The sequence below is a fragment of the Microchirus variegatus genome (genome assembly GCF_963457635.1).
Source record: "Microchirus variegatus genome assembly, chromosome: 3".
NCBI classification, from domain to species: domain Eukaryota; kingdom Metazoa; phylum Chordata; class Actinopteri; order Pleuronectiformes; family Soleidae; genus Microchirus; species Microchirus variegatus.
The window spans coordinates 9,682,172-9,695,827 of record NC_139804.1 but is presented as its reverse complement, the minus strand read 5'-3'; the positions used below and the strand labels follow the sequence as shown (position 1 = coordinate 9,695,827).

Here is a 13,656-nt window from a genome sequence, read left to right as displayed (position 1 = left end):
CCCATCTCGTCCTCCCCTGTTGCTATGGAGACAGGGCCGAGCCAGGTGGAGCCACTGGCTGGCGTCTTGTCGGTCACGTGTGTGGTTGGGTCTGTGCTCTGTGGATGAGGAGCGGCGGAGAAAAGTACTGTTTCCAATCACACACACACACGTGCACGCGCACACATTAGCAGCAAGTTCACGGAAACGCACCACCACCCCAGTCGTGAGTGATTTCTCCGCCGTTTACACGGCACTAAAGCACTGGCAACACCGGCAGCATCGGCGGCACCAGCGGTTCCTCTCACCTGAGAGGCAGAGTGTGGTCACCGCTGACTCTGGACTCTCTTTTTCTGGACATTTTCAGTCATAATTTCGCCTGCGGCTGTCTTCTTCTTGTCGCTGTGACGGTGTTTTCTCTACCGCTGTGGTCGCGTTTCTGTTTATTAAAGTGGTGTCTTGTTAATTATTCAATATTTCCTCTGGTTTGAGCGGAAGCCACCTCCTGTAGCATGGACTTCTGGTGCTGCTGGCGCTGCTAATGTGTCTGCGAGGAGGAAACGGAGACACCGATATGGACAACGTGAAAAATGATGCATCATGGAAGCTGCTCAGCTAAAGTTTGAGCGACAATTGAATGTCGGGGCGAGTGAGAGTTCGGGAGGAGGCAGCAGCAGCGGCGGGGTCGTGCAGAAAACAGAAACTCAAAGAAACCTCCTTCACTCTCCTGGTTCTGCTGTGAAGGTTTGACTCCCGTGTTCGTAGACGGTTCACGCACCTGAGGGACCCTGGGAGACGGGACGAGAGTGTGGGTTGTGATGCTTCTTCCTCGTTTCTTTTCTGCTCTCAGTTTTGATTATTTCTCCAGCAACACGCGTGCTCTCCCCCCGCTGCAATGGCTCGCTTCGAAGACGAACTGTCCAGCCGTTATGGAGGCGGCGGTCCCGCGGGCCCGGCACGAGGGGCCAGCCGGCAGCCGGGGCCTCCGGGGGTCCAGAGGATGTACAAGCAGACCATGGCCCAGAGAGCCCGGACCATGGCCATTTACAACCCCATCCCAGTCAAACAGAACTTCCTCACTGTCAACCGCTCTCTGTTCATCTTCAGCGAGGACAACATCATACGGAAATATGCCAAAAAGATCACGGAATGGCCATATCCTTTCCCGCACATGCCAGCGGCGTACCGGCACTTTAGGACACCAAACCCCTGGTCAGATATGTGTCAATTTAAGGTTCTGAGGTTACCACAACTAGGTAGAGTGTGAATAACTTTATTGAATAGTTAACACATATTTTCGTTTTTGAATACGACCATAGATTGTGAATGCTTTGACCACTTAGTGAAACAGATTGTGTCTCATGTTTTTCATGTAGATATTATCTTTATCCTGCATAGAAGTCAAGAAGGAAGCAGTCTATTCAGCCTATACTGTTGATCTTTGTGTGTTTGCCCGATATCCTATAATACAATTTAAAAACAATGTTGCCCAACACTAATATTTTGCAGATATTATTACAAAACATAGTACTATAAAATTAGAAATTACATTATAGCATTGTTTCTATTTCCTGTGGAAAACAATTGTTTAGCCCTAGTCTGCTGCTAGCATAGGCCCAGACAGTGAGTAGCTTATGCAGACAATGACAAAACAAACAAATGTTACACATTATTTTTAACAAGACAAAAACAAGAAACTGAATCTAGTACAACTTTATATGAATGTAAATGTCATTTCTCTACCCACAGATATTTGGGGTATGAGGGTGTTGCACTTAGCTAAGTATGCTCGGCCACAAAAAGTTTAAGAAAGTGATAAAAACAACAATTTGTGTGATCTTGGACAAACAAACAAATGTATGTCATATTTACTGTATATCGGAAGTACATCTAGAGTAGTGCAGATTTTCAATATCTCGTGCAGCCCCACTACTTACAGTATATACAATTATTATAAGAATAACTTTACAAAATTTCATTTTACTTTTTGATAATGTCTGCAATTTTCCGAAAGCTTGCAAACCAAATCAAGGTATTATGATTTGCTTATGAAACAATGCGAAGAGAATCTGAAAGAGATATACAGTGTTTATGCACATTAGGTTTTAAAATGATGGCAATAGTATTTCAATGGCAATTATTTAGGTTGGGCTTATTATGTCAGGATACTTTCATATCTTGAAATTGTCCAAATATCCTGGAATTATCCAATGTAGGACTGCAACTCACAATTATTTTCATAATCGATATTGATCGATTGATCGTTTTATCCACTAAATGTCCATAAAAAACAAAAATTATAAAATTTTTAACGATTTCTTTGTTATGTAGCACTAATGAAAAAAACTGATTCATCAATTATAACATTGGTTAACGATTACTTTAGTTAATGATTACTTTAGTTATTGATTAATCGCTGCAGCTGATGTTGATGTTGACAAGCAAGGTAACATTAAAGAGCCCCACAAGAAACTGAGCTGTAATGGATGTGTAATAGATCCAGAGGTAGTAGCTTGAAGGCTGTGTGTTTTTAGACTCATGTTTCGTCTCCCGTTTGATAAAGAATTCGATTTAGAGACGTTATAACCCAGAGACATGAGCTGATGCAGCCTTGTTAGAAAAGCCATCATGCCCGATGCTGTTTTTTGGACTATAGAGAGCATGCAAGGTTGATTCACAGTCTTCAGAAACACATCTGTGGCAAATTTACTTGGTTTTCTCTGTGACATTCAAAGCGAAGGCAGTGGTGCTGTCCGTGGTGCTGAACTCTCAGTGAGCAGCAGGCTTGGGTGTGACACAAACAAACAAGCCACACCAGTACAATGCAGCAGGATGCATTTGGAATTGAATGCTGGTGGGGTTTTTTTTCACTGGATTAGGTTTTTTCATGTGAGTGCCGTTGGCTTTTGTGCATCTGCTCAGCAATAACTGGTGTGGATTTAGATTTTTTAAGGAAAAGTCAGTGCGAAATACCTCAAGTGTTATATGTGTTGCAAATAATTCACATTAAGTTGTGTAACCTCCTTGCTTAACTCTCTAGGGGATTAGCCTTGTTGCTGAACAAGCATTTATCATACTTTGATGTCACGCTGCATTACTGAGCTGTGTATTCTAAAGGAATGCAATCACTGCAACACTACAGGATGATCTATTGTGGCTGTGAGCAAGCTGGAGTCCACAGGGCTGGCCCTCCTCTCAGCAGAGCTGGAGCTGGCCAGACTCCGAGGGATGGTACTAATGATCCAGCAGCAGGGAGGAGAGAGGTTTAATAATCTGTGTATAATTTCCTTAAAGTACTCATAAACTCTTCTCTCTGTCCTGATCAGTGCTGGGTGAGGGTTCACAAAAAAAGTTAACATGATTATTATGTTTTACCAAGAAAAAAGAGAGAAATGTCAGTTTAGCTTGCTTAAAATTATGATTTTCCCATAAAAATATCAAACTGATGACACTTTACGTTTGCTATAAAATGCACAATGACTAATGTATTTATTTGTCTATGTTGAAATTTTATATCCTTATATACAAGACCATGTGACTTAGAATGAGACTCTCGTAGCCTGCAACCTTAAACTGCTCATGCATGAGTTTTGACAGAAACACTTTAGGGGTAGATACAAGAGGAAACAACAATTTCCTTCTTTGCCTCTTTGGTATTTATAAAACAAATATCTCTGCTCCAATGCCCACCTAATTTATGGTACATCTATTACCACAAGGTGGCAGCAGCAGCAAGCATGAAATTTGTGTGTTTGAATAAGTGATTAAATTTACCAGGGTCTTTGAATGCATCTCATTCGTGGCTCCTGTTAGCTGAACACACAGTGAACCCTGCATTACTTTCACTAGCTATCATGCACTGGAGTTTAGAATATTAGAATTAGATCTGTAACTAACGATTATATTCATATAATATATAATAATATTTGTTTGTTTTTTTGCTAGAAATGTCTGTCCCTCGTTAAAACTGTACACTTTGACTTAGGATCATAATGCAAACTGAACCCAGTGTCCTGCATTGACAAGAGTTCAAGCTATTAACACTCACCACGGTGTATTAATCTTGTTTTTATGCTGAGTTAGAGGCTCATGTTTCAAGAAATAAGCATTCTGCTAACTGGAACGTTTAGTGACCACAGTCTATGACCTGTCTGCATCAAGAGCAGGGGCCGTATTTATCAAGCGTCTTAGGGCCTGATTTACTAAAGCTTTGCGCGTGCAAAAACGTGTGCAAACTGGATTGCACACGCTGATTTGCGTTGATGCTGATCTACTAACAGGGCGCAACGAGGACTGCGTCCCTCAGACAGGCAAAATAGCACTCGCAACCCATTTAGCGTTCTTGCCTTAATGCATATGCAATATGGGGCGTTTACACGCTATGTTGCGTGTGATGGGAGGAGAAAATGTAAATATGTTATTTTAGCACGCGCAAAGTGATTTATCAAACCTGAAACTGATTGCGGTGTTTATTTTTGCGTCTATATTTAGCACGTTTGAAAGGCAGGTCTTAACTGGCACAGCGGTGCGCACACATGGCTGCGGTTATTTATAGTTATATTATATTTGTAAATCAGGAAATTACGCTTTTCCAGAGCATGTTCAACTACGCGTTCACAGATGACGCACATTTATTTCTTATTTGGTATATCTGAATAAATTAAATATAGATATCCATAGGATAAATGCGTGTTTGTACTGGTATGGGCTTTCCTTGGTCTGCAGTTTGAGGTTCAAGGAGGGGTCGTACCTATGTTCCCCGGTTAAGACCGGAGGAACGGGGAACCCCGCTTTACCTTAACGGGTCCAGCTCTAACCTGGTCTAGTCTCGGTGCACGACGAAGCGCAGGCGGCACAGTGCGTAAACGTCACCAAAACCTCACAGGCAGGTTACCCTAACCCTAACCCTTCCAGTTCCAGGCACATTTAAATGCAAGAAATAATCACAACAATCACTATTTAATGTAACTATCTGAATCAGCTATAGATATATCATCTATATCGATTGTCCCGTCGCCTCTGACGTCAGATCAAAGACTGTTGGCACGCGTAATTTAAATAGGGCGGTCTTAACCACTTCTGCGACTGTAGTCAATTGCGGCCGCAATCTTAGTAGTTCACCCGCAAAACGTAATCCAGTAGCGGCCGCGTTCTTTCTGCTCGCGCAAGCAATTTAGCGCTCACTATTTGGAATCTTAGTAAATCAGGCCCTTAGAGTGCCGTTTTACACTTAAGTCCTGAGAATTTGTGAAATTTAGTCCTACTCTCAAACTTAAGAATAAAAGCTATTCATCAACTTTCCTAAGTCTAAGAATCACTCCTACTCTCCCAGATATTTAAGAGACCTGCAGAGGTGTCTTAAGTGGTTAGGAGTTGCCAGCAGGGGATGGCACTGAGGTGAGAAGGATGTCCTGGCTTTGTTAGATGACGAGCAGCTGATCAAACGGCAGGGGCGCTGATTTATGTTTTTGCTGATGGGTTCTCATCATCGTGCTTGCATGATTGTTGCTATTTTGACACGCGCACATTCGTCTCATAGTAAAACACATTAGATCAATTAACAGCAGCGGCCGCAATGAACGCACGCACGCACGCACACGGACACGATCTCTTTCACAAACACAGTCTACACCCTGGTGATGCATAAGGGGATTTTAACCTCAATTATGCAACCCTAACGCAAAAGACTGAAGAAAAAAAAAAAAAAATCGACAACCCAACACCACAGCCTGGATTGAACAGCATAGCTACCGTAACGCCTATAAGTTTTTAGGTAATAACAGCCTACCGACTCAACAGGAACTTTACTCATTAATTAATCAAAACCTGATATTAATTATATTGTCAATGATCGCAACTGGCTTTAATGACACAAATGTAGGTTAAATCAAAAGTGTTACTAACTACACACACCAGGAAAGAAATAATCAGAACCACCAAAACTACAGCAAAAAGCCTCAAATAAAAGCAAATCATGGACTAAATCCACAATTCAAAACCATTCCGACACATCCTTTAAAACAAAGTACCACTGTAGGCTATAACAAATATTTAATTTGTCGTTTTGTCACTCACCATTATTTTTAATTCTTTGTGAGGAATGTGTTGCCTCTGGTAGCAGTGCATCTTATAAACTGGTCCGCGATTATTTCCAGGTTGCTATTCCTTGACAATGTCTTCAGTATCGCAAGGTGGTTCAGCCTTGGTCCATTGTGGACCGCAGATAGGTTTTCTGACATCACAATGCAACCCGTTGATAGGTAGTGGTCATTAACAAATCAATGACAAGAATAGGCTGGCACATGTGAGTGCTCGACAATCTCCGGGAGCACCGACAGAATCGGTGCCTATGCTCCCATTGTCCATTTCAATATTTCTAAGATATGTCTTTATTCTTAGACAAGAGATTCCCTTCAGTGATTGGTCATTTCTATGGACACGGAAGTGACGTCACATAAAATTCTGTTTACGGCACATAGTACTGTCATAATTCAGCTCTGAAAGTGACACTTAAGATTCAGTCCTACACTTTTTTTTTACTCATAAGCCTACTCTTAGCAGGGTTCTTAGGAGTAATTCTAAGACGCTTGATAAATACGGGCCCTGGATTATTGTCTGCGTACCTCAACGATCAGTCCATGAATAGTTTCTGCTCTGTCTGCAAATGTTGTATCTTGTGAATTTCTTCTCCGCCTCGTGAGCTCCTTAACATAATCACTCCATTTGAGTACATGATCCTGGCCACCATCATAGCAAACTGCATCGTGCTGGCTTTGGAGCAACACCTACCAGCCTTAGACAAGACTCCCATGTCAGAACGCTTGGTGAGTAGACTTTTTTTAAATATATATATATATTTTTCATTAATTTCCTAGTATTTAAGAACAGATGCACTGATGTTTTTGTTGTGAGATGTTGACATGTGTCCCGTGCATCTGTCTGTTTGTGTTCTGTTTCTATGTGGATTAAATGCCAATTTTATATATATAAAAAAAAAAACTTCAGTGGATTTGTGTGGAGAGTCCCCGAAACTGTGCATGGAAACAAAGTGAGCACCCTGCAGAGCTGTGTTTAATCCCCACTGTGTATCATTATGTCCAGTTACCCCTCCTGCCCCAGCTCTCGAGAGGTCTTCCCATTAAAGTGAGCCTTTTATACAAACCAATGGCACTTTTCCATTATACAGTTCAAGCACTACATGGCTCGACTCGTTTTTTTCTTTTCCATTAGGAATAGTGTCGGCTCCTCCATCGTAGTGGCCTCTTTAGCCCTTTAACGGCCCGTTGTCTCTCGGCTTGCTAGTTGTGGTGATGTCTTTGGGGGTCCTGGTGCTGGTCTTCAACGACGGGTGTTCTCCACTCTGCACCGTGTTCTTTGACAACGGTTCCGACAACGGTTTACAACTGTTCCGATTTTTAGCGGCTGCTTCCTACAACTCAATAAACTGCCCTCTGGGAAGGGCGACCAGAACAAGTACGGTGGACAACTCGAGTGTCTTTAAGAGGTTTTATTCTACACACAACATAATACACTTCTCAATAGGTTGTAAACTGGCAAAGCGTACATGTTCTGATGATCAGTTACAGCTGGAAACAGGAAAAAAAAAATTTGCAATATACAAGAAACTGCTTTGATGACAACTGTGCTTTGATTATGCATCGCACATGCTCCATACCTACTAGAAAATTCTACAACTCCCACTTGGCTTCCTGGTCCTTGAACCCAAGTAAGCCACAGCAGCTAATTGAAACAGTTAAATAGTTAAGGCTTAGGCAGATGTGACATTTACCTAAAGTACACACACAAGTTACGTCCTTGAGTAGGAACGCACTACACACACGGCATGAATAACTAAAGGTTTTGTCCATAGACAACATACATATTGATATATTGATTACATTGCTCTTAATGTCCTCATGGTATCCTTTACCAAAACACACCACCAGCCAGCGGAGGGGGGGCGGGGGTCTTGATCCTTTACTGAAACACCCCACCAACTGGTGGAGGGGAAGTCTTGATCCATAACCAACACTCCACAAACTGTCCGCCAGAGACTAGACAACTTTGGCATGTTCTCACTTTCACGTCTCGTAACCACGCCTTTCACATCAGAACATGCTTCCACGACTACCATAGCACCGCAGCAGTCCTGAAGCCTCCTCCCTGCTGACGACGAGACTGTCAAGTGTTGTTGCAAGAAACGTAACTCCCCGTTGAGCGGCCAGGCACAGGTGTAGGAATGCAGTTTCAAGTTCTTTCACCGTCAGTACTGCCTCCCACTTTGCTGGAATAGGGGCTCTGTTGACCGTCTTCCTGATTTTCGGCTGCCACCTTTGCGGCAGATTTAACCCATTGATGCCGGGAAAGCATTGCCGCTCTTCTACCATTGACGCCGGGAGAGCGACTGCGCGTTTTATTCTCTCATAGACGCCGGTAAAGCAGATACGCCAATTTTCGGGGGTATAAGGGTTTCTCATGACATTATTTTGAAATTACTTCGCACGAACAGGACTTTGACAGTGGAGAGATTCCTGAAGGCAGTGATTTTGAGGAGATTCGTCTTCGATGACGTCATCGCTGATAACTTCGAACGCGCTGAACAAATCGACCGGGATTTATGGTTAAGACACAATTATGTTTGAAGACGACGAGGTCGGCCATAATGACGATAAATACCACCGTAATCGACGGAGTGTTTACAACGGCGCACCAGGGGTGACAATGGATTTACCTGCAGATACCACAGCGCTGTAAGATCTATCACCGTCACATGTGAAGCAGACTGTTACAGTCATTACATGCTGTTCTTTTTCTTCACACTCCATCAGGACTAAATCAAGGCACTGACACAAGTTGATATTACTTTATTTTCTTACTGTTTTTTTAATTGAAAATAGTTATTCACTTTAATTTTACATTTTGTATCTAAATAAACAAAATTTCACAGGAAAGCCACAGGTGTAAGCTCCTTAGGTGTTCCTATATCTGCTACAGAGGCTGAGGAATCAGTCATTTAGTAGCCATTGAAGCTCAGGTTTTAGAGACATTTTTTTTAGGCGCTTGAGGCCTTAATGAGTTTTAATGGGCCACTTTTCAACTGGACCAGACAGGAACCCTTTCTACCACACAGTACGGCGAACATAATTCCCCAAGGCTTACCCCTCCAACTGGGGGGTGTGAGGCTCCTGTGGAATTTGATGTGACTCAGGCAGGTGTATTCCTTAAATAGTTCCGTTGCTTTCCCTCGGAGCTCATCAGAAAGTGGTTTGCAGGGTTTCCCCCAGAAAACCTGCTAAGCCCGGTGGTACCTCTCGGGCCCACCGGCGGCCCACAGCGTTTTTGTAAATAAAATAGATAAAAAGTTCACAGGAAATGTTTTGATTATGACTATTATGTGTTATTGTAAGACCTTTATTAACAATACTTAAACACCAACTATAGAGTCTTACAAAAAAACACTCTTGAAATTAAATAAATAATATACATTTTTTTCACTTAAGTTAAATATTAATGAAGTAATCGACCAGTGAATCTTAAAACAAGCCATGTAATGGTCACGTTTAAAAGTAAAATAAAGCAACATAAACATAAAAGTGGTAGTGCCCCCTCATCTGCCTCATCTGGTGCAGACAAACGGCCCTTTTATTTCTGCGCACGGCCCCTGCGCTGTTCTCTTCTCCCTCTCCTGCGCCGTTCGTCGCTCTGCGCTTCTGCGTCTCCAAGCGGTCATTTCATATCTAAAGCAGACTGGATAATTTCTCTAACCGTGTCGCCAAAGCCTACATTAAGACTGAAAAACAGCCTGGCAGTATCGAGGCAGACTTCTTAACCAGCTGTGGAAGAGTTTGAGAGACGAGTATTGTTTTTAAGATCTGCTTATGCTTCAAATTCAACCACCTTGACTAACCCTTTCAAGATTGATGGTGTGGTATTCATTTATGATCATCTACTACCTCGGCAATGCTGGAAAATAGGACAAGTTCATGGATTTTTTACGAACGAGACGGAAGAGTCCGCTCATGCGCTATTCAGCTGCCAAACCATTCTTTGGAATTATAATAATAAAGTAAACTGTATGGGTCATACAGTTTACTTTATATATCATTATAGTTATATAACATTAACACGTGCATGTGTGACTGAAATAGCCTGAACTGGCACATCGGTCTCTCTTGGTAATACTTGGACTGCTTGAATTGTGAAGCGAAGCAGCTTTTAAACTCAACATTTCAGCCAAATTCACGTGACCACAGCTAAAAACCGGCATATTCCAGCTAACGTAAACCCAGGCTTGGAGGAGTGTAATTTTCATTGTTTTTATGCCACGGTCAGTACTGTTTTCCTCAGCAAGCAGGTGTTTTAAAACAGTGACAGCTGGGATTACGTTGGCTGCAGAGGAGCTGATTTTCTTAACTCCTGGTCAATAACCAGTGTTGGGAGTAACAGCGTTTAAGTATAATGGCGTTTTTCTTTCAGTAACGGAGTAATCTTAATTAATTACTGTTCGTATCGTTGCAACGCCGTTACCGTTACTGAGAATGTTAAGTGGCATGTTACTTGAGTTACTACATTAATGGGTTGAATGAAGCGCAGCGGTGTCAGGGAGAGAGCAGGGGTGGAGATGATTGATGACTGGGTTTGTTGGGTGGGTGGATGCCCTTCTTACTCTGTCTCACTGTACGCTCTAAGACAGAGCCAATGGCCATGAGGAAGGGGGGGGGGGTTGCTTATTCTGTTAATATTTCTTGTCCTTACACTCGTGTAGTCATACAGTGGTATGCAAATGTTTTGGCACCCCTGTAAATTTTCATAATTTTCCTTTATAAATCATTGGTTGTTTGAATAAGACATTTCAGTTAAATATATCATATATAAGACAAACACAGTGAAATAAAGTTTACATGATTTACAGAAAGTGAGCAATAATTATTTAAACAAAATTAGGCATGTGCATAAGTTTAGGCATCACAAAAGAAAATGTGTGCATCCTCCTTTTGCAGAAATAACAGCCTCTTAACGCTTCCTATAGCTTCCAATTAGAGTCTGGATTTTGGAGGAAGGTATTTTAGACCATTCTTGTTTACAAAACATCTCCAGTTCAGTTTGATGGTTTGACCTGGCACAACTTCAACTTTGTCACTGATTCCTGGACCTTGTTCTCCACAATCTGCTGATATTGTGGCTGATTTATTTAACTTCTCAAATATCACTGTGTTTTTCTCATGTGACATATTTAACTGAAATTTCTTATCCAAACAACCAAAGATTTGTAAAGGAAAATCATGAAAATTTACAGGGGTGCCCAAACTTTTGCATACCACTGTATTTCCATCATCTGTTTTTGTTGTTTTATGAAAACAAAATATACTATTTATTTATTTTTAGAGAAGGATCAAAGATGGACACATATTTCTAATATCAAATCAAACACTAATGAAATACATTGAAATGGCTCTGTGGTGTAGTGTGGATGGAACAGTCTGTTCCTGAATGAGCTGATGATGTGCTAACTTTCAGCTTGTTGCTAAATCATCATTATCACAGTCATACACAAAGCTGTGTCATTCACACATGATTCAAGCACATCAGCACATGTGGAGCTAGTTAATAACAATGCAGCTACATAACGTTCTGACACGCACTGTGGTTTATTAAAAGAAAAAACATCCCTGTATGTGACTGAACACTAACGTTACGTAGATTAACAACGTTAATGAAAACTCACCCATAAGGAGATAGAGTGGTGCTGGCGTCACTATATCTTCTCAGACAACTACTGTGTCTGTCCTGCTCTCTTTCGGCCACTGAATAATCCATCTGTTGTTTGTGTGACAATGGAGTCTGCTAACAAGTTAGCATAAAGATCGCTAGCTTAAAATGCTAACGAGTCCACTCAGCAGAAGTGAGATCTGTCTCTGTCTTTGTTAAGAAGTTTAGCCACAGTTTAGCTATTATCCAGTTTTTCTTGCCTTCCTTTGGTCAACAAAGCTTTGATGACAACTGCTTTGATGACAAGCTTTTATTCCGCACTGCACACTCTCAATTAGGGAAGCACCGATTGCCATTTTTTGGGCCGATTCCGATTTCCGATTTTTCAAGAAGTTTGACCTGCCGATACTGATTTTAGTCGATTCTGATTAAATTTATTTTTAAAAAACACTTTTTTAAAAGCATACAGAAAGATATATATTTTTGCATATTTTCCTTAATAGAACATGTTAACATAGAAATACAATCAGTTCACATCCAATATCCAACTAAAAATACAATCACTACCTTAATGTGTAGTTTATTTAAGTTTAAACATATTTCACAACAGTAAATATAAGTAAATGAACTAATGACCAAGAGCGCAGATCTCTCTCTCTCTCTCGTTGGCTCTCCCACCCCGTACCAACAATGCCTCGCGCTCTCTGCGCACACAGGTTTAAATAACAAACAGACAAATGCTGAGTGCTGATCAAAAGTTTTGTGCAAGTGATTTAAGGTCCTGACTCTTGTCCCAAATATGCAGGCTTAATTCAGTGATTGAAACAAATATATAAACATTAATGAAACGTTTACATGCAGAGCGCTCACTTGCTAAGCAGACAGCAGCGCCGCGGCTGCGCGGATGTTGTGTAATCAAATACACCGGTATGGCGGTATATTAAAAATTCATTTCATAACAAAAAATAAACGCTATTCGGTGTGAAGCGGTATACCGCCCCGCTCTACACTCTACTACATGTGCGTGTAGCCGCGTGCATGTGTGTTGCTGATGCTGCGCAATGCGGGTGCATTTGATCGGCTTATTAAAAATCGGAATATTTCTGCCGATTGCGGCTGAACACGTGAAAATCGGCCGGTTCCGGTCACTGACGGATTAATCGGAGCATCCCTACTCTCAATAACTGCTAGAAAGTTCCACACACTCTCTCTCTCTCTCACACACACACATACACACACACACACCCACACAGAGCCAGCGTGGATCTGTGCAAATTAAGTAGCCATGTGTATGTGTGTATTCTCTGTGACCGTCAGCTGATTGGCTGAAAAAACAACAAAAGCTCTTGAATGTGAGATCGCCACACCCAAACATTCCTAGTTTGGGTGTGAAGTTTTGGGTGAACTTCCGGTTGAGCGTACGCTGGCGCGGTTGGCTGCCGCTGCTCTCCGGCTCCCCCTTTCCCCCCCCTTTCCCCCCCCTTTCTCCCCCATTCCCCCCCCTTTCTCCCCCTTTCTGATCTTAACTGTTATCTGAACCTTTTTCGTCCTGACTCTGCAAACGATCTGCTGTTAGCACCGTGTGTGTTTATCTTTATGGACGTCTTTTACCTGTTCGTGGCGCTCTTACTCCTCCCGACCGTTATCTCCTGGTGCCTCTCACTTGCTCATCATGCGGATTTACCTGCCTGTGAGGCTTGTTCTCCTTTGGACTATTATGTCTATCTTATTAAATCCATCATCAGCCCTACTCCAATACACAGTTGCTGAGCTCCTCCAGCTTCGGTTTCATCCAACTGCCGATGCTGCGCTTCTATCCGGACATCGCTCGCCTGCCATATCGGAAATACATTCACCGTGGTTCCCGACGAAGCTTCCACATTGATGACTCCACTGCCTAAACTCCATTTGGTCCACGAAACGCCGTCGACTGTGAATCTCTACCCGCAAAGTGGACCACAGTGTGTT

General features: G+C 42.1%; 1 protein-coding gene across 1 annotated transcript in view; it reads left to right on the top strand.

Annotated features, from left to right (window-relative positions):
• Nucleotides 1-874: 874 nt before the first annotated feature.
• cacna1ba (calcium channel, voltage-dependent, N type, alpha 1B subunit, a) overlaps nucleotides 875-13,656 on the top strand; it is a gene marked incomplete at both ends in the record, with an annotated part of 225,712 nt that continues 212,930 nt past the window's right edge. Inside the window, 2 exons of the mRNA XM_083887152.1 lie at nucleotides 875-1,161; nucleotides 6,698-6,803. Of these exons, the coding sequence (XP_083743278.1) occupies nucleotides 875-1,161; nucleotides 6,698-6,803 (393 nt within the window). The remainder of the gene's footprint in view (nucleotides 1,162-6,697; nucleotides 6,804-13,656) is intronic.